The sequence below is a fragment of the Diadema antillarum genome, unplaced genomic scaffold, assembly GCF_040938485.1.
Source record: "Diadema antillarum isolate AM-2024a unplaced genomic scaffold, OU_Dant_1.0 seq00000566_RagTag, whole genome shotgun sequence".
Lineage (NCBI taxonomy): Eukaryota > Metazoa > Echinodermata > Echinoidea > Diadematoida > Diadematidae > Diadema > Diadema antillarum.
Genome location: NW_027271505.1, coordinates 897,484 through 919,581, shown reverse-complemented (window position 1 = coordinate 919,581; position 22,098 = coordinate 897,484). Strand labels below are relative to the sequence as shown.

Here is a 22,098-nt window from a genome sequence, read left to right as displayed (position 1 = left end):
GCAGCAAATGTAAGTTTTCATTGATATTACAACTGTACGTAGTGAACTTTAGACGGTGCAGTACAATTTTGCATGAGGGTTGTGCATGGTACGGTGTACGTGAGCTGGTGCTATGGTCGTATTGATTGCAATGTTGAACGGAGGCTGGTATTAAAGAGATCATAATGTTATATGAGCTTCTTACAGTGTTAACAAATTGGAGTTGTTCTTTTTCTCCATGTTATGTGATATCACTCCCAGTGTAGCAACAGTGTGACATTTCACTCTCGTTCACAACATTGTCATGTGATTGTGATTTATCTATTCATCTGTGCCTAACTCACATCCCAATTCCATATATCCATGTAGTTCCATTCACGCAGTCAATATTCTGAAGCCCAGATTCCCAAGGACGATTTCTTTCTGTAGTCCGAGAGAAAGAAAAGAATTATGGTGGCACTGTATAGAATTTCTGTTGCTGGAATTTCCTCTCTAGATTGTGACTACAAGAGAAGTTTCATGTAGCATACAAAGAAAACACATTTTGTCCTTGAAAAGAGGCCATACAAGGCAGCAATGAATGCATACTTAACAATGTGTAGGTTTTCTACTGGCATGTTTCAAGACATTTTTTTTTTTTTTTTTTTTAAATGAATGAATGTGTGTACAAAGTACCTTGTCCCCTGGTCAGTGTATGTATGTATGGCTCTCCAAGTAAATACTTCGTGTTGATTATTGCAATACTAGTAGACAGAAATGACATATTTAACATCCCCCACCCCCATACAATATATGTCTCTGTGCCATACTTTTGTGAATTCCTTCAGTAAATCTGGTATTGTGCCATTTGTTAAAGAATACTGTGTGATATAACCAATAGATAGTAAATGATAAAAAATAGAAGAAGCGCAAATAAACAAGTACTGAGACTGCTGTAGAGCTGTTGGCTGTTGTAGTAGAAGTCTGAGGAATGGTATCAATTTGCTCAAACCAGGAAGTATCTTGAGGTATTATTGTGTGAGCAGGATGTTTAATCCTGGACACACTAGATGTTTTCAGGAATACACACACAAAATGATATGTACATACTTGTATTGGTATGCACACATGTACAGTGGGGAAAAGACAGTCAGACGGACAGACAGACACATGGAGAGAGAGTTAGACAGAGAAAGAGAGAATAAAGCCTAAAAAAAAAATCAACTCCCTGCTAGGCTAGAACCTTTGCCATATCACATGACCTTATTTATTGTTAATGTTGTTATTGTTGTTGTTTTTTTCCCCTCTAGTCTTTGCGTCCAGCGATCCTTCAGCCTTTGACGTGGACTACCTGGCCCAGGCGGGAGGGTCAAGCGATGTAAGTGAAAGTGAAACTCGGCTGAGAGTCGTAGAGTTTGTTGCCAACATTTGTAAAGCGTTGTAGGTTTCTCAAAGAGGAGCAAATTCATTGTAGCCTGATTAGCAACCTTGCTTGATCAATTTGTCACAGCTTAGCAGTCGTTTGCATTTATCACAAGTTTGTTTTAAGCGTTGTTTCATGCACACATGAATATGCCCATGATGGAAAAAAATCTCAAATGGAAGTACTGAATTAAAGCTGAATGGAAAAAAAAAATGAATGGATGTGATAGGAAATTCCCTAGACATCTCATGTGTTTGCTACTGCGTCAGGAAGTATTTTTATCTGGAATATTGCATGAAAGACATTATTCTAGTTGCTGGCTTCCCTGGAGAATTTTGTTTGTATGTTTGTTTTCATGTATTTCTGTTTCGGTTTGTTAGTTTGTATTTATGCTTCTGGCCGGAAGGGTGCATGAGGAATTATGTATTCAGGTTTTCCTTTCATCCGTTCAGTTGTCTGTTTCAACTTTTGCTATCGCAATTTCAGAAAAACATGCAATTAATTTTCAAGGTACCTAGCCCAGGTATAATACCACATGAGGTGTAGGTTTACTGAAAAGGTGAGATGCAAAATCCTCCTAGCAGGCAAAAGGTCTCTGAACTTTGATTGAAAATGAAATTTTTCTGCTGGAACTTCAGTTTGTAGGTGCCGTGGTAAAAATATGTTCAAGGGTGAATAGAATTAAATAGACAATTATTTCCATGTTTTCATAATGGCGATAGATCAGAAGTCAAGGTCAAAGGTCACTTAATGTGGCTAAAAATGTCATTCTCCAGCCATAACTTCAGTTTGGACTGTCCAGTGGTTCTTGTGTCTAGCAACTAATGATATAATTGATGATTAAGCAATTAGTTGCCTCAAATGGGATAAAAGATTCAAGGTGAAATGTCAGGATCTAGCTCATATGCTATTTCTGGCTATAATCATTTTTGTTTTTTTAATAGATATGTGTCCAATAATATTTGCTGTAATAGATACAAATGAATTGGAAGATTTTGCTTTTGCATAGAAAGTTCATAGTCAATCCTTGGTCAGGTTTTGGTCGGTGAACTTCATCAAAGTGTAAGTGAAAAGAAATGTACTAATTATGTACATTGTACTTGTGGCCGAAAGGTAAACTTCTACAGCGATTGCGTAGGAAGTAGAGGCAATCCCACCTGGCAGTTAAATAATTGAGTCTTGTTTTGTTTCACTATTGTCTTTTGTTATATTTTCCTTTACTTTTTGTATTTTTGTTTCCCTGTTGTTTTTATTTTGTCTATATATTGGCAGGGCTTGCCTGTAAGAAATATTCATTGATATTGAAGTAGAAGGTAGAACTAAAGAGTGTGGTAATATCCAAGATTTATATTTGATACAGATAGTATGTAAAAACTCTCATAATATGTTTCCCCTTTTGTAAGAGTGGGTAGAAATTGTATGTCTGTGTCAGAGACCAAGACAGAAAAGGAGAGAAAGTTTGCCTAGGTGCCATGTCATCAGTGCTGAGTCAGGTGCTGAATAAGTTGCAAGTCTCCATTTCCTGTTAATTGACTTCCATTTATCACACTTAATCTCATATTTTTCAGTCTAGATCGACTCTTTGTAAGCAAAACATGTACTGACTGCTGAAGAGGATTATTTAAGAAAATTAGAAGGGCACTGTTTTCAAACGTAACCTGATTTTCAAGTTTATTTGGTTTGTTTGAGTGTTGTTGTTGTTGTTGTTTTTGTCTTTAGAAGGAAGTGAGGCTACTGAACATCATTCTGACCTTTCAGAAACTTAGAATAAGAATTAATGAAGAACGCAAGAGTATATTACTTGTGATCAAAGGAATTGACAGCATGAGGTATATGTCCCCAGTTACTTCAATTTCTGTGAAGTGCGAGTATGGGCAGCGTCATCTAGGGCGATGCTATAGATTACCTTTAAAATCAAGTGGCATGCAACCCTCATATTTGAAACTAATCACTAAGAGCTGGGGCTAGGTAGATATCCATACAGTGGTTTTTATGAAGCCCAGAAAGTCGGGGTAGAATATCTCCGCACATGCGAGTCACGGTTTTGAGGTAGAATATTTCTGCAGGCATCCGCCCACCGCACCAATTAAAGGGGCAGCTCCGCTGTCTTACTATGGCTAGCATGTGTAAAACATGTCTTCTGTCATGTATGTGTAGACAATTTTTCTGCAACTTTTAATCTTCAAAATCCCATGGAAGGGTGACTGTTGTTGTTGTTGTTGTTGTTGTTGTTTGTTTGTTTGGTAGGTTGTTTTTTTTTTTGGGGGGGGGAGTTGGAACAGAAAGTATTAAATGCACAATAATCATCTAAATCATAAATTTAAAACCCTTGGGTCACAGAACAGAGTTGAAGTATGAAGTTCCCTGTGTTGATTTTCTGGTATTTGATTTCTGAGAAAATTGTCTCTCTTTTTTTTTTAAGTTTCTTCATTGAATGTAAAACTTCAAATTAAATGCATGGTAAATCTCCATTGTATCAGAATAATATTTCCATTTATTCTAATCACTAATCAGCACCTCTTGTGTATGGGTACTCTGCAATGTAATAAATTCAGTATATTTACAACAGTCATACATATACCAGACACAAAGTATATGATATTAAAAAAAAGAAGAACTTGCAACATCTTGAAAATGGTGACGTACCGATATACTGTACGTACTATGTAGGTTATGTTAGGTTGTCAGTTTTCCCCCATACAGAGTATAGAGCATCCATTGAAAACCACAGGAATGTGTTTACATGAGAGCATGCATACTAGCCATCCACTTTCTAGGAAAACTATCAGAGAAGCCTTTCTCAAGAGCTTGCTGTAGGAGCTATAGACGCTCTTAAAGCATAGACGTCTGTCACCACTGATGTTGTAGAGATAATATTATGTACACTCATTATTGTCAAGATGGAGCCAGAGTATCACATTTCATCAGTGCAGTCCGCAGATGGTTTGCTGGACTTGGAGTCATTCCAGACTCTCATCGCAGCGCCAATGCAGTAAACATGAACAGTCACTTTCACTTGCAATTCATAGTGCATGTACTGTGGAGTCTGCTGGATTATATGATAAAGGTCACATGTGAAGTTTTGGTAATGAAGTGGAATTATAACAGAAATTGGCTCAGTGCCACTCAATGTGAATGATAATGCAATTCGAAAAGAAAAGAAAAAATCCTACCCTTTGTACTAGTGGAGAGGTTAACTTGACCAATGCAGAAGTTATTCTACACAAAATATATGCCAAAAGAATGACGTAAATATCAGCATATGGAGCTTGACAGAGAAATCTTACTGTTTGTCAAAATGTATAGTGTAGGGCCTATGTGTGTGTGTGAGTGAGTTTCAGATCTAAACCCATCTTGTACAAAGATAGCTTGGTGTTTGTTTCCAATTGAGCACAACAGTAGACACTTCACTTTTTCTTGTTTTTCTTACCTACTTGGACATGTAAGCAGTCATAAATCTGCCCAGTGGTGATGTTCTCTCATCTTCCTCCTTTTGTTATCAATCACATGTATTTGAAAGTTACGTGCAGAAGCAAGTGCAACTTGTGCTTATTTGTACACCCTATGTATGTTTACATTGAATAACAAAATACAACAAAACAGCTCTACAATAAAACACCACAGGGGAAAAGGTTCAAGTGATATTTCCCCCAAGTGTGAAACACATATGTTGGACCCCCCCCCCCCCCCCCCGAAAATTGTTAGGTTCTTCGCAAAGATGAACTTCTTATAAGTATCAACTAGCGATGTCTCCTTTCAAGGCCATCTTGAAATATAAACATGGTGGGTCGTCATTTTTCTGTTGCTTTTTTTTTCCATTCCTTTTTGACTTGCCATTCACTTTAACAAACAAGGAGACATTTCACAGGAGTGTGTTGATTTCAGTGAAGAATGCTAGAATTCCATGCTAATGCCCACCACCTCAAATGTTGACTTTACCAAATTCCTGTGTATCCCAAAAGGTAGTACGGTGGTCCTCCCGTCTTTCATCTCCTCCAGATGTTTGCTGAATTTTTGTCCGAAAAGGTTGGCACTGGGTGTCGGAATCCCTGGTGCCAGTTTTCTGATCGACCTGCACCCCCTGTCTAGGTTGCAAGGAATGAGAGAGCTCTTACTTTGTCAATTTAGGATCCTCCTCAGCTTTACTGTGATGAATGATAAAAGGGCTACTCCACTTTACAATTCAAGTTGACTTTTGTTTTTGAAAGAGGGCTAGAGGGAGAAAGATAGAGTAGAATTGAATCAGCAGAACAGTTAAAATTTGATTTAAATTTGCAAAAACAAACAATTCGCTAAAGTTTCATGCCGCCAGAAAGGCAATCGGCTCCCATTTGCAATAGTTTCATGCTATGAATGTTTTTGGTTTACAGTACTATAAAATGTACCAGGATTTGGACCTCTGTAGGATATTTTTGTTGTACAAGCTCTGAGCTGGAATGGTGATTACAGTGATCTCTTTTGATTATTCTGCAGTGCTAAGATAGCTTGCTTTCATTTTGACGGATCAACAAAGGTTTTGTTACTCATTAGATAATAGTAATGGTATTGATGATGATAATAGTAGTATCTAGTAATGATACTAGTACCAATATCAAAACTGCTATTACAACTTTACTATGATGGCATCTACTAATACTACTACTACTGATAATAATAGAAGGCTTTAGGCACAAATCGAGGAAGTACAGAATTGACACAATTACTGTAGAAGTAAACAGATTTGTTTAAAGGTGATTTTTTAATGGATAAGACCACAGACTACCAATCATGAGGTGTCTGGTTCAAATTCCCTGGCAACAGTGGTTGTACCCCTAGGCAGGGCACATGATACTCATTGCCTATGTAGTCCTCTGGAGGGGACTTAAAGCAGTCGATACTGTAGTTGCTTGCTGACAAACGTTCATGGCTTCCGTTACAGCAACCACATAAGACAGATTAAATCAAATTAAAAGGCACTTGAATAAATTGGGAATAGTTTTGCCCTCATGGCTTATATTTAAGAATTTTCTTGTGTGATATTAAACATTTATTGCTGGATATCTCTGCAACCAATGGGTCTTGACTCTTTGTTTTTTCTGTGTACACAGTTCAAGGAATCAGCCTTAGCGAGGCAGTCACTGTACGTCAAATTTGACCCACTGGTGAAAGGATGTGTTACTCCACAAGGTAAGTTATCTTTCAAATAACTTAAGTATATCATTGTGACAGAAAACAGAAACTTTAAGCATGAAGTCTGTGAACTATTTTTTTAATATGCTACAAAAGCAGGAATAGTATAAGTTAGAAGTGCAGTCTTGGTGTTGAATCACATACAGATATTTTTTTTTCAATAAAACTTATGAATTTAAAAGCATTTTTTTTCTCTGTCTCTCTGTACAATACCTAAGTAAATGGAGAGATGAAATTTATCAAATCTATTTTATCTGAGAATCTCAGGTACTTTGTTGGAAGTAATCTGAGCAATGAAGAGAGTTAAAAAACAGGACCATTTTATACTTCATTTTATAAACCACGCAAGCATAACATGACATTCTATTTCCTCTATTATGATGTCAATCGTGGATGAAGACATTCCTGTATGTAACCTCTTCCTTCTGTTCCCACATTCCTGTAGTATTGCATTTCTCTAGTGACCCAGTAAGCATATGTTTACAAAATAATAAGCAAAATAGTTCAAAGCCTGATTTCTATGTGACATACCAGTGAGTCCTCATAAGCGGCTGGCATTGTGACTTGTATTACTCTCTGGCAAACAAGAAAAAGGGGGACAAAAGTGTAGCTGTGCTTTCTGTTAGTGAATGCATCATGTTTGTTTCCCTATTATGCCTGACATGTTATTGGTGCTGACATTTGGTTTAACATCCACTGTATGGTTTTGACGTCAACATACGGTTTGATGCCATCTGTTTTTGTTGTCAGTGTGACAAACCTGCCACTGCTACACTAATGTGGAGAATTTTCCGCTCAAACATTTGTACGATAATTTCTCACCGATTCTTCGGATGGATTGTGCCAGGATTGATTCGCTGCCGTCACATGCATGCAGGTCGTTAGTGATGCTCTCTCACATTTTCCCTCCATTTAATGGTTGCCATGGAGACACAGAGAGAGCTTAGTAGCAGGTGATATTTGTGTTGTAATACGGGGAGGTGGGGGGGGGGGGGGTAAACATGATAGGTAATGAAAGAAGAAGAGATGTAGGAGGATAGAGTGCACCAGAAAATTATAACAAATTTCCGGAGGTGGTTGCTTTTTGCATTTGAAATTGTCAAGACCTCAATTACAAAAGTAATGTTCCATAATCTTTTATCTATTTGCATCATCACACAGTATTTATTTGTTGATTGATTCATTCGATCATCTATTTATTTTGCAGTCTGGTCATTCATTGTTTCATTCATTCATTCCTTCATCCATCTATCCCTCCATACATGTATCTATACCCATCCATCCATCCATCCATCCATCCTTCTCTTCATCCATCTATCCATCCATCCATCCATCCATCCATCCATCTGTCCATTCATCTGATCAATCCATCTATCCATCCATCTATTCATCCATCCGTCCATCTATCCATCCATCCATCTATTCATCCATCTTTTCATCCATCTATCCATCCATCTATTCATCCATCCATCCATCTATCCACCCATCCATCTGTCCATCCATCTATTCATTCATCTGTCCATCTATCCATCCATCCATCTGTCCATCCATCTATTCATCCATCCATCTATTCATTCATCCATTCATCTATTCATCTATCCATCTATCCATTCATCCATTCTGAGGTAAATTTGTCGTGCCATGTAATGTTTTAGTGGTACCTTGCTCCATTACTGTATGTCAAGTTCTATTCTTATTCCCCCTTTTATGTGCACCAGCTCCCGCACCCATCCTGGAGCCGGAAGGTGAGGACCTGCTCCAGATGAAGACGCCCTCGCCTGGCCAGATCTTGGAGAGGCGGGGTCAGCGGAGGGCAGAGGTCAACGCCCAGGCCAACACCAGCCCAAATGCCACCGATGACGTCAAAAATGTGGATCGCCTCCTTTCGTACAGCCCCGCTACAGAGGAGGGTCAGGTCAGTGTCAAGAGAAGAGCATTGACACTTTCTGTGCCAGGGATTTTGGACAATGTGTATTTTGATGTGAAATAAGGAATTTAGTTTTGAAATGAAAATGATTGAAATCTTTGTGCTCTGTTTTATACGCATTATCATCATTAGTAGTATCAATGTTAAGTCAATTTTATGCTAGATTACCGTAATGTTTTGACCTCCAAAAAAAAAAGAAAAAAGAAGAAGTAGTCCTATTTGAAAAGGAAGTAAAATGAAATTGCCTTTTGTAGATGCTGGAATAAGTCATAAAACCAAAGAGAACATTAGGTTCCCTTTCATCTGGAAATACTCGGAAGGTAGTTCTAAGTCTGGAGGGTAGATATAAAAGTTCACAGTCACAATATCTTTGAATTGCACTCAACTTTGCCTGTAGAGTCATTTACTTTCACAATTTCTGCTGGCTTGTTAACATCTTTGATTAAGAGAATCATTATTCTGATCTTACAATGAATGCAGGATTCAACTGACAGTGCTAACGCATCAGAAGCCATTCCTCCCCCCATTGCTGGCAGTGATGAAGGAATAGTGCAGGTAACATGGCATGGAATGTGCATGATGCGTTTGAATCTGAGCCTTCTGATCAGTTCCTTGCCGTTTCCTGTGCTGAACATGATGATGAGTGAAAGTTAAAGGTGCATGGTCGTGGTGTTTTAGTCAAATGCGTACGTGCGCGCACGGCACAAGTTTCCTATAGAGACCTATGCTATCGACTCCTCTCTAGCGCTTACGCTTTGACCCACTTCCCCGAGTCCGAAGAAGTCCGATTCACTGTAGTCAGTGGTCGGATCACATTTCGGCTCATGATTCGGGTGAAGGGGAAGACAGCTTTAGCAAAGTTCTTTTGTGATGTCATAATATCAAGCACATATGCACGCACCATGGCATTACTACAGACTGCACGATGCGCAGAGAAGACAACGCAGGCAACGTTACTTAGCAACAACTACGCACTTTACTCCTGATGACAGCTCAACTTCCGTAATCTTCGTATCAATGCTAACTTTGATCGGCAGTATCATCAACAGCGCCCTCTACACCACCAGGACTATGCCCCTTTAAATGCTCCAAATTCACAAGTTTTACAATGTGTAACAATCTTCTTAAGTTCTTACTGCAGATAAGATGCCATGAAAAAAAGTGCTGATTCTGCTTTCAGTGTTGGCTAGGTAGCATGTGAGCATGTGTCATGTACTTGTGTAGGTGTTCATGTTTTTTTGTGGGTGGCATTTTGATGGAATGTGATAAGGCTTTGACTGTCATCTCAGTATTTCATGGATGACATTCGATTTAGAGATGGTAGGAACCCCTCATCGCTAAGCACCACAGGCCATCCCATACAGAGGAAAACCCCACTTAGGGTTGAAAATGAAGACTCACAAAGAATCACGGCTCAAACATTCACTTGACGACCATCGGAAAAATGCTAGTTGCCATGGTAACCAAAACATACTTGAGGTTGCAGAGGAAACTGAAGGGAAGGTCAAGGAAATTTGCAATTTCTCTCTCCAAACTAGAAGCAGTTGTGACCTGAAAATTTGTCACATTCCATTCTAGTACCAATCAGTAAACTGATGTGATGAAAGTCTCGCACAAAAATTGGGAGGGGATCTCAGAGCGGTTTTTCCCTCTCAATATGCGAATAAAATTTTGCATTTTGTTCAAAACATTTTTCATTGAATTGCATTTGGCAAGACTAAACTAGGCATTGCACGAAAAGGACTGAATTTGAAAGCAGCAATAGACCGTTTCAGTAATGTTTTCAAATTCTATGCCTACTTTGTTCATACAAATTGCATTTATTAACCACAAGCCTTGCCATGAGCTTGCCCTAATTAGCAGCATGACATTTTTTGTGACTTGCCACTGGCATCCAGTGCATATTGTGTAGGCAAGAACTTTTGCGTGCATTTTAATTTCGCGAATGTTGATGCTCGCAAAATTAAAATGCACGCAAACATTCCTCGTATTCAAATTCAGATTCAGATTCAGATTTATTCAACACTTTCAGTAAAAAACAGGAGAATACAGGAAATTGACAACACCATACTATAACAAGAGAAGAAGGATCACAATAAGCATCAGTACGAATATACAATACATTTGAAAGTGTTCGGAGACAGACAGAAAGGCTATGCCTTATATAAAAGTCCTGTCCCCATACTATTTCATTCATAAAATATCAAAATATTGAATGAATACATTTCTTTATGAATTAATACACACATACATACACACACAGACACACACACTGACATATTTTATAAGAGAAAAGTTTATCACACCATTTCGGCATACTGATTTAAAACATGAAATCTCAATTTTCTGTTAAACACATTCAGCGATGGATGTGTTTAAAAGTGTTTAGTGATGACTATGTTCAGTGATGACTGTGTTTACAGTACACGATTGATATGAATCTTCTTTGTTCACAAACCAATGGGAAAGTTGCGAGCTATGGCATCTTTACATCATTTAATTTGCATATATGTTGTTGCACCCAGTAATCATTTAATTTGCATATATGTTGTTGCACCCAGTATCCCTGTCCAGTGAAGTCTTGTGAAATTTGAAATTCTGTAACTTTCTTATTTTATTCCCGGTTTTGGTTTAACATCTGCTATTCTGTTTGAGTAATTGTGACTTCTTTTTGGGAATTTAAAGGGTTTGTACAGTTCTGGTCGAGGTGAGGATTTAGGTTTTAACGTTTTGTGAGACATTCAGAAACCACTCCATGAGATGTCAAAGAGCATGCAATTCCAAGGGGTATCAAAAGTTTATTTGATGAAAATTGGTTTTGAAGTGGCTGAGATATCCAAAAACGAGGTGAAACAAAGATTCCTAATAAAAGGCATGGCCTGTCACCTTTTATTATTATCACCTTTTTGGATATCTCAGCCATTTGAAAACTAATTTTCATCAAATAAACGTTGAATCCCTCTTAAAATTACATGCTCTATCTTATTTCATAAGAGGTTTCTCATTATCTCACTTAGGAATGTTCAAAACATGAATCCCCACCTCAACCAGTACTGTACAGTCCCTTTAAGTCCACACAATATGGAATGGCAACAAGCTCTCTTCCCCCTCGTCTTCCAACTTCATATGTTTTTTTTTTTTTAAAGATGGGGGGAGGGGGAGACAAATATTAAAGAGTTCTGAGTTTGAATGATAATTTCTAGACCTGTTATTAAGCTATTGTTTGATTTTTCCAACAGCTCCTAAGATATTCCCAAACCGACATGGACGCAGCAGTACTGGAGGCAGCAAGGACTGCGACAATTCGGACGCAGAAAGCTGTAAGTACTCTGGGCTGATGTTTCGCTTGAGGCAGGTCCATAGTATCTCCTTTAAGAGCCTCTGGGAGGTAGTGGTAAATTATGATGCACTGTGTGGCCCTGACATTCATCAGAGGTTTACATGGGCCATCTGAGGCAACCTTGCACATCAGTCAATAGAGGAAGCAGGCTCCGAATTTGAAGCCGAGATAATTTTTTTCTTGATTGATAGAGTTGTCCAAGTCAGTAATCAGGATTGACGAGACAATTTATGTGATTGTAGACCATTTATTGACAGGTGTGCAGCCTTGACCCATGCACAGTTTTATAATTCATTGAGAAAAATTGTCTTTGCTCTTTTCTGAATAAGTGTTGCACATTTTTTTTTTTTTTGGGGGGGGGGTGGGGCTTTGCTTTGAGGGTTTTGACAGGCTTTTGGTCTGAGATCAGTGTTTGCTGACTTGCATCATTCCACTTGTAATGACAATAAAACTTGATGATTTCAAGTCATGATTAAATTGTCTGGGGGTTAAAGACTAGACATCTTTCAGCACCTGTACTTCATACAGTTGTCTTGTGTGTGTATTCGGAGATGATGAAACATAATTAGTTTGCTGTGGGAGAGGCAGAGGTGATATGATTCACACACCACATTGTGACTCCACTGGGGTTTGTGTAGTCAAGAAATCTTTACAGACTCCACGGTTTGTGTGTGATCAGTCACAATACTGTCGGGACAGATGCCAACAGTTGTCTTGTAATGTATTTAGATGTTAAGTTTGTGTGATTGTAGATGTTAAAACTGTGTGTCTTGTCACATGTTACAATCACTTCAATCATTGCATAACTTGAGAAAAAAAGTAATGACTCATGCTGTGATTCACACCTGGGCCCCTTTGCATAAATTAAAGTAACTTCACAAGTAATAAAAACTCTGCAAGTAATACACATACCATAGAAACACTATTCCATATCCAATCAAAGCCATGAAATCACCAATGGTTATCATTGATTGCAGAGTTATACCATTAATTGGGAAGTTACCATAGTTTTATGCAAAGGGGCCCCTATCTTGCTATTTGCAACTTTGATCTAGTCATGCTTACAGTGCATGATAGCCCAGATATATGGCTACAGGAGTGGCTCGACAATTGTTGTGGTACTAGTTTCTCCATGAACTTCGGGTTAGGGTTTTGATAGGGTCTTAGGTTTAGTTTGATGTGAGGATTGGGATCACGGTTAGGGTTATGTTTGTGGGTAGAGTTTATGTTTGGCTTAGCGTGCAGATATTTTATTGGAGCAATTGTCGCAGGAGATGTCATGCATGAATGAAGTTGAAGTCCATGACATTTGTTTTCATTGTTTTCCCCTTGTTTGATGGACAGGCGGAGGAAAAGTACAGCGAGTATGAGAAGCGGTTAAAGTCTAACGATGAGAAGCTGAAGGAGGTGGTGAAGGCCAAGGAAGTAACGGAGAAATCAAATTCAGATATGAGGTGCGTTGTCCCTGCAGCTGTTCATTATGATAATAGAAGTAATAATCATAAGGTCTTCTTTATCCGGGGTACCCTCTTCAGTATTGACACTGTTCTATCAAAGGGCCCTGCCATTATTACTACCCCAGCGTTGCCAGGTACCCATTTATACACCTGGGTCGAGGGGGACATGGTGGGTAAAAAACATCTTGTCCAAGGACTTATAGGCACTTCATGAGATTCAAACTTTGGGCATCCGATCGAAAGCCAGGAGTCTTATCCATTTGTGTTGCAGTGCCGTCACATGTCTTTTTCAACGTAGCACTCGGGTATCTCCGTCATTGCACTTTTAAGAGTCCCTGATTTAAATGTGTGAATGTTAGTAGCACTGTTGATATTCACTGCAATCTGCAGTCAAGTTTCTGTCTGTAGCAGCTACCCAGGGGAGACTTAACCCGGAGGCCGGGCTATTTGGGGCTGGGTCTTGGCCATCGCCCGCGCGATCACGACGAAAATTAGCACACACATTGCCTGTGATGTAATCTAAAAAACTGTAAAGTTGATTTTTCAAAAATGTATCATTTATGCATAATGATACATGAATATCACACTTTTTGCTATAAATCACTAAATAAAGCGCAAAACGGGCACCTTTTTTTTGGTAAATATTTTTTCTAGTGTCAGCAAATGCAGATGAAAAAAATTGTGCCATCAGAAAAATTTCTTAATTGTTTTTTTTTTTTTTTATTTCTTATGTATTTCTTGTTTTTTCAACTTTTTTGTTTTCCATTGCTTTTTCACTGAAATTTGACAGCATCATTATTCCGAACATGAAAATATGCCATTAATTGAATTTAATCAATAAAACCCCAAAATAATCATGCTTTTATGAAATTTGACTATAAGCACAGTTTGCATTGAAATTGTACAAGAATTCACGCTTTTGAGCAATTTTTGGTCTGACATGCATGTACATATTTATGCGTAACTTTGGAACCGCTTGCCCGGGTGTCGCTAATTTGGTGTCAAAAGATGCAGGAGACTCGAAAGAAAAAGTTGTGAAACATTGTGGCAATAGTTTTTTGCGATGGTGATACATCGCGCGGAATGTTGAGGGGGGTCCGAGACCCCCCCGGCCTAGTTTGGGTTAAATAGTGGCCTTTACAGACAAATGACCGCCAAGGCAGGTTTGACTGTATTTCTGTTTGTATCGCATTGTGAGGATGGGGCTGTGTGTGACCCTGCAGTGACCCCCCCAAAAAGTTAATATTGCTTGAGGGTGGTAACACTTGATGCTATGGTGCGCTTCTAGAAATGACAACTGAGTTCACTATGGCTTTGTTCTTATTTCATTTTGCAGAGCTCTCGTTATGGAGTATGAAAAGTCCATTCAGCAACTTATGAGTGAGTATAAATTGACTACCACATGTGCTCAGTAGCATGTGGAGACATGGATGGCTGGATTGAATTGATTTTCATTCGCTGCCTACCAGGGTACATTGGAAATCATGAATAATAACTGCCAGTGAATATGTGAATTGAAGTGTATGCTCGTCGGTAACAGTCGACTCCAGTCGAATAAAGTTTGAATGTGTGTGTACATTATACATAGGGATTGGTGATAAAGCTGTACACAATTTGTTAACGAGGATTCTCGAATATATCCAAGCCGGGCTAGCCTTCCCATTCCATGGTATCCCCACGCTACAGGTTCTTCAACGACATTCATTGTGTCTCTAATTCTTATTAGTCTGGTTATAGTTGGTTTTAAATGAAAATGAAAATGGATTTACAGAGGATTCATGAACAATTTATTCTCAGTGGTTGGTTGCGGTAGATACAAAACATTAATTGTGTTCACCAACATCGACTGAAACAAACTTGCAAAATTCACAAAATAATGATACAAATACAAATTAATGCAGTCTTCTCAGATGCTATTGTTTGGGCAAGGTACTTGTATTTGTTATACTTACAAAGTCTGAATGTGCAGGTAACCCTCAACACAACTATAGCAGTGGCCAGCATGGGCCAGTATAATGCAGTGCCATTGACCCATGTTTCATTTTAGTGGCTGCAGGCCAACAGGCAGATGATTATGTAGTGTCTTGCGGGAATATTGAACGATGTTCACCGTTATCATTGGCCATGTCTGTACTTAGTCTTGGATCCAACCTGAAGTACACTGCAGCACATCTGAAAGACTCCATTATGTCAGTGATAGACAGTGAAAAAAGCAAATAAAGCAAAGACATGCCTGGTGAAAGAGTGTATAGTTTTGATGATCCAGACGAGGATAATGTAATACCCCATAGAACAGTATGTGTACCCACTGTAAAGAGGTAAACTGACTAACAACATCTCTGGTGAACGGATGTATAGATAGTCTAAAGCCCACCGCATACTACACAACGCGATTGGTCGCACAACTCTATAGAGGCAAGCTGGGTCAGACAATCAATTGTGTGACTTGACCTCGCACACTATGCGACCAGACCACATAGCTAGGCTCACAACTGTACTGGCGTCAGTACGTATACTGTACTAGCATGATTGGCCGACAATATCACAGCTGGCATTGCAACCAGTGGCACTATTGGAAACTGGCAAGGCTGGTGACCTCACACTTCTGGTTGCTTGGTCACATCACTGGTGTATCTCTTTAGAGTCGAGTAGTGTATGTGCGGAAGCTTTAAGGCACGCAGGTGTCTCATGAGACTACATGTATGAACAATTTGTTTTGTGTGCAATCATTTCGCGTCCCAGGTGATGTGTCCGACGCACGGTCAGCCTCGGACGACACGGCGGCCCAGCTCCAGAAGGAGAAAGACCAAGCACTGGAGGACCTGGCCTCAGTGGAGAGTGCCTTCAGTGATCTACACAGGAGATACGAGAAGTTAAAACAGACTCTGGATGGTTACAAGAAGGTGAGTGCTCATCAAAAAGCAATAAGGGTGTGTTAATTTTGTTTGTTTTCATTTCTCATTGAATGACAAAACAAAAACAGAGTGTCATTGTGTATAGCAAACATTTTTTCTTTCCAATTTTCGTTAAGTTTTGTTACTCATTGTATTTAGAACACTAAACCTAATTCTAAATGTGATTGTTTTATGTCTTGTATGATTAAAGACAAAAAGAATAATTTTTTTTTTCTTGCAAACAATTTTGTCCCAATTATCAAAAGGTACAATATCTTTGTATCACCAGTAGACAAGGTAAGTTGACAAAACGTAAACGAATCCCACCACCACAGATTGTGCTGATGAAAGTAGCTATGAATGCATTTAGATATGTGACCCTGCACCTCAAAACAAACAAAAAGTCGCCAGACATGAATTTTTAGTTAAGACCATATTCTGAAAGAGCAGACTTTAAGCTTTAAAATGATGTATAACTCAAATCAAATGGACTCTCCTAACCTATCTAAATATTGGAAAGAAAGCACAAACTCAGGAAAAGTGTGAACTGAGAAAAGAGGCTCCGAAGTACAGTGTCTATTCAAGCGCTTAATCTTTACCAAACCGTGCTGGCTGTGCGATGAATGGGACAAAAAACATCAAGTAAACCACCAGAGTAACAACAATGAAGGGATTATCAGATTAAACTGAAATTAAGCATGCCTCATTAACACACTCTGTCCATAATTAATGCCAACTTTCAAAGCAGTAGCATTATCCTTTCAAAAGTTATTAGAGTTGAAAGTGAAGAGTGTGGACAAGGTTTTTCAGAAATTAAAAAGGGATTCTAAAGACACACCTAATCACACTATTCTACCAAAAATGTTCGAGATAAACTGCTTAAAAAACACACTTTCCTGCCCGTTTTATGATACCAAATTTTAGCATAATGTAAAAGAAGACCCGCTCTTTCAGAAAATATGAAAAAGTCAAGTTCGGCTAGGTTGACCCATTTCACTTATTTTCAGTCCTCACGCAAAATCAGTGTGTGCGACTTTATGTTCGTTTTGAGGTGCACTGTCACATATTGTCTGCAGATATGTACCTTAAAAGGTGTCTTTTTGTTTGCATTTGTTTCTCTTGTCCAGAATGAGGAGACACTGAAGAAGCATGTAACTGAGTACCAGGGGAAGGTGAAGAAACAGGAGCAAAGATATCAGACCCTCAAGTCACATGCAGAAGAAAAGATTGAGGCGTGAGTACACCTCAGCTTTGTTTATTACCTTCACTCATTGGAAATGTGAACGTGAAATGTGACAATGCACGGTCGCGCTATGTGGTATTAAACGTTCTGAAACATTGTCCTTGTGGTATTTCACTTTCTTTTTGGCCCAAATGTGTAGAACAGTTGGAGTAAGGCTTTTATAACAACATTTACTACACTGGTGGCATGTTGTGTGCATGGCACCCACCTTTCCCAAGGGCAGTGGGACTGTTTGTAGCATGAGATGATGTTATTCATACATGTTTTAGAAAAACATCTGCATCTTATTCAGCTCTGTGAAAAATGGTTCTTGCCAAAGACTCCTAAAAACGTGATTACTTCTACAGATAATCGGCAGTGGTGGAAGATCTTTCATTGTATGTTTAGAAGCAAGGAACACTGAGAGCTTGCTTGTATAGCATCAAAGAGATTTTCCTTTTTTTATCCAATTTCAAACACTCTTGTTGAATTACAACTGGTAAACATTTAATTGGAGCCCATTTTCCTGAAATACCGGGTACTAAACTGGCAAAGTTGGATCACTGTAGGGCTACTACTACCAAGGAGAGGAAATGTCAGAGTAAGATACCGTAGTCCTAATTTGAAAGATATGAAGATATGGATCTTGAATTAAGATTAGTCAAAAAACCTGACGTGGTTAACAGCGATCACAGCATGTGTTGTTTATGTAATTTTGATTTGCTGTTTGAATTACTGTTTGCTGTGTGGTAGAAGATAGCAGCTCTTATTTCTACTCAGCTTCAATGATCATGAATGCACTTCTGATATCGAAAGTGTGTCTTTGCGCTCGCCAAGTTGCGCGAGTTTGCAGTTTTGCGATGCATCACGATTGATGGGGAATTGATAATTTGGTGTCAATCTTTGCTGCCACAGCGCCAACGAACAAATCAACAAGGTGACCAAGAGCTACCAGTCTGAGAATGCCGGCCTGCAGGCAGCCATTAAGAGGGAACAAATGAAGACGGAGAGCTTGGAGAAGACTATCCAACAAAAGGTTCGTTCCTTCACAGGGTTATTCTCCAATTATGGTAGAGTTCCAAAAATGTGAAATGTAGCTGTCATATGCTGGCAAAAATTGTCAGTTTTTGCTTTAAAATGAATACTATGCATGAGAAATATGTGAAATAACGCTGTGGTGCACAATTTCGGTTTCTGTTGAGTAACAGTCAAAAACAGCCAAAGAGGTACAGTCTGCAGTCTTGTAGTTGTAGTTGTGGATGTTGTTTTCCTCGTTTGTTCAAATTATTGTTTTATTAGCCTGAATTCACAAACATAATTTCAAGTTTAATTGAAAAGTCAAAGGTGTAGATATACTGAGTAGTCCATGGATTAAAACAAGTGTGCAATTGGTGCACCTGTTACATGCTTCTATCAGTACACATTCGTTATTGGATGTGTTTTGCCGTACGTGATCTGTCACGTGCATTTACTATGCAGATGAAATTTGCATCATCGATTGACAAAATTTAATCTACCTCTGTGAATTCAGGCCATTGTGCCTCATTCATGTACCTGACTTTATGTTCAGTCTTGGGGAATTAATGGCTTGAGATGGCATCAACAAAGTATATTCATCCAACCATGTAGATACCACCACTCCTGTAGTAGTTATCATGAATTACATTAAAGGTACTAGCTCACATTTGCAAAACCACGAAAATCAAAACTGCATAAAACAGGTCCAATATGACTTCAAGTACAAGTTATAACAGTAACATATGTACCTCACCTGTTGCTCTTTGTCTATACCATTCGATAAAAGAGAGAAAATCATCGTTTTAAAATCAATTTTCAAACCGGGTCAACCCGACCCAAAATCGAATTACGAGCGCGGGCTAGCTACGTACTAACTGCGACCAGCCCCAACGTGCAGCGTTGGGGCTGTGCCGTTTTCGCATTCAGATCGAGGAGTTGTACAAAACGGGTGCCGTTTCGGCGCTATATTTCCTTAATTTTTCAACAAAAACTACTGGGAATACTTACATGGGTCGATTAAACCTAAATGATTAATTTCGGCGACTGTTTGATGCATTTCATTGCTTATGGTGCAGAAAATGTTGTCTTATAACGCGAATATCTTCAGCTCACCGATGCTCACTGAAACTCACAATCACTTGCACAGGCGCACAGCATGCATGCAGTGCAGTGCATTGAGAGCATGCGTAATGCGTACTAATGGATATAGCAGCAAGTCTCTCCATTGTTGCACTAGGGCAGGCCACTTATTACTCCTAAAAAAATGTAGAAAATTTTGCAGTTTCTGGATAAATGGGTGAGAAAAACCAAGTCGAAAAGGTAATGTATTAATTGTCACTGTGTTTATGATAGAAATTTAGCCGTGCTTTATTTGTGAAGTCGCCGTGAATGTGGCAGTGATTTTTGCTCCCGCTCAGCTGCGAGGTAGCCGCCAGGACCAGGCCTTGCGGCGCGGTCTCCGCGGCTAGCTACTAGTACGTACATGTAACTTACACATGTATCGCATGCAAGTAGTACGTACGTGGACCGGAGCTAGCGAGCGTTATACGCATGCATACGGTGCATTTTCATTTATTTTTATGAAAGTAATGGACTAATTGGAACGAAATTTTGCACAGGTGTTACTGCAATCATACCCAAACTCCATGCTAACTATGTGACCAATTGCTGCAGGTTTACAAATGTGGGCTAGTACCTTTAACACCTAATTAGATCCTTGTCATTTGATTGGTTGTTTGATATTGATTATTTTGTCCCATTTTCCTATTACATCCTCATTCATGTAATTGTGGCTCCATTTACTGTGCAATCTTGGATTCATGTGATTTGCTCCATTTGCATGCATGCCCAGAGCTTGGCAGGCTACGTTTATAAAACACTAGCGTTTCCAGTTGGTATGCGATCAAGCATATTGATGGACAAGTGCGTTAGCATATAGCATTCAGCACTCTCTCAATCACAGATCTCGCACATTCTCTCAATTCTAAATTCATGAAACATCAAATGATAAGGATCTATTTTGTTTGTGTTATACTAAGCAAATAATAAATGTTTTTCACTTGTGCAATGAACAGAATATTTCATTCTGTGAGAGATTAAATTATTGATCCATTCAACTCAGCTGTGCCTCGTTGAATGGATCATTTCATCTTTCACCTCATGAAATATCCTGTCCATTGCACTCGTAATCATTCATTATTTGTATAATGTTGTTTCTGTGTCTGTGTCACTCTGCAGTCAAAGGAAAACGCGGAGCTGACGAGTCTATGTGACGAACTCATCTCAAAAATGGGAGGAGCCAGCCAGTGATGTGTCCCTACTATGACTGAGAGGAAAGACGTCAAAGTCTGTGGAACAATTGCCAGTGATTGCAAGCAGAATGATATACTGTGTAAAGCTCGTTTGCTGTAAGGTCCGTTCATCGTGAAACTAAAGTACTTGTGTGGATGCAACCCATGGAGGATACGTTTTTTTCTTTCCTTTTTTTTTTTTTGGTTCTCCCCAGGGACTTTGTACAGACTTTCGAGGCAGAGAAAAAACAGAAAAGCTTCAGGATGGATTTATATATAATGAACGGGTTGTACATATATCTATTATTGTGTTGTGTGGATACGATGTAAATGGATACACATTCTGTGAGTATGATACAGGGATGCCGTCATTGGCAGTGTGCACATCGTTGTTTTTAGGAGTGTAGGCCTGCAAACGCTTCAGGCACTGGCGGAAGAAAGTGATACGTGCGCCCAGGACAGTGGCCATTGTCCATTGATGGCCGGACCCTTGACCCAGAGCTTGTGAGAAAATTGCATCATATTTGAGAAAGTTGTGTTAGAATTTGTCATCAACATTTTGTGCAGAAATGCATTATCTTTTACTTTGGACAGATTCGCAGTCTGGAAGGAATGAGCAATTGCAATGTAGAATTTCCATCGATGTGCATGCGAGATTTAGAATATTGCTTGAAAATGTATGCCCTTTTTTTCAGTGAAGGATTTTCAGAAACTAAAAACTAAAAATGTAATAAATATACAAAACACCCCAGATACTTAGACTGCTTTTTGCAATAACCTGATGAAATGATATAGCGTGGTAATCATAGTTTCCGATAAACCTTCTGGCGAAAAACAAAAATGAAACAGTGTAGCATAGTCAGGTTCATCACAGCTTTGGAGTATACAGCTCTGTGATGAAATATGATAAAGACTTATCATCACTGCAATAAACATACCACTAATAGCAAAATGATTTCTTCTGCCAAAAATGCAAAGACTTTTCTTAAGCATGGTAGAAGTTGTGAGCTATTAAGAGAGTACTTGACATACAATGTGATTGCTACAACTTTCACAATATTCAACATGTTTTCATCATACAAAATGCTATGAAATTGTTTTTCTAGTAATCTTACACCATCTGTAGAAGGCTCGACTTGTGAATGAAAATGTTTCATTTTATATGAAACAAGCAACAAAATTCAGTGTACAATAAGCAATGCAAATGCGACTATTACAAGGAAAGAATTGAAAAAAAAACCAACTAAGCATCACATCTCTGAAATGATAACATTGTAATATAATTGTGTGGTAACTTACAAATTAGCTTAGGATTTGCTGCTCTTGTAAAATAATTGATTTATTGGCATCCAATGGCGACAATGTGTATAATATGTATGACTACACACGAAGGCCATCAT

The 22,098-nt window shown here is 38.8% G+C and overlaps 1 protein-coding gene across 1 annotated transcript in view; it reads left to right on the top strand.

Annotated features, from left to right (window-relative positions):
- LOC139735233 (uncharacterized) overlaps positions 1 to 21,592 on the top strand; it is a 52,421-nt gene extending 30,829 nt beyond the window's left edge. Inside the window, exons 9-19 of the mRNA XM_071645987.1 lie at positions 1,269 to 1,336; positions 6,469 to 6,547; positions 8,269 to 8,465; positions 8,958 to 9,032; positions 11,717 to 11,797; positions 13,162 to 13,271; positions 14,611 to 14,654; positions 16,017 to 16,177; positions 17,296 to 17,402; positions 18,306 to 18,426; positions 20,646 to 21,592. Coding sequence (XP_071502088.1) covers positions 1,269 to 1,336; positions 6,469 to 6,547; positions 8,269 to 8,465; positions 8,958 to 9,032; positions 11,717 to 11,797; positions 13,162 to 13,271; positions 14,611 to 14,654; positions 16,017 to 16,177; positions 17,296 to 17,402; positions 18,306 to 18,426; positions 20,646 to 20,717 — 1,115 coding nt within the window. The 3' untranslated portion in view covers positions 20,718 to 21,592. The remainder of the gene's footprint in view (positions 1 to 1,268; positions 1,337 to 6,468; positions 6,548 to 8,268; positions 8,466 to 8,957; positions 9,033 to 11,716; positions 11,798 to 13,161; positions 13,272 to 14,610; positions 14,655 to 16,016; positions 16,178 to 17,295; positions 17,403 to 18,305; positions 18,427 to 20,645) is intronic.
- Positions 21,593 to 22,098: the final 506 nt, after the last annotated feature.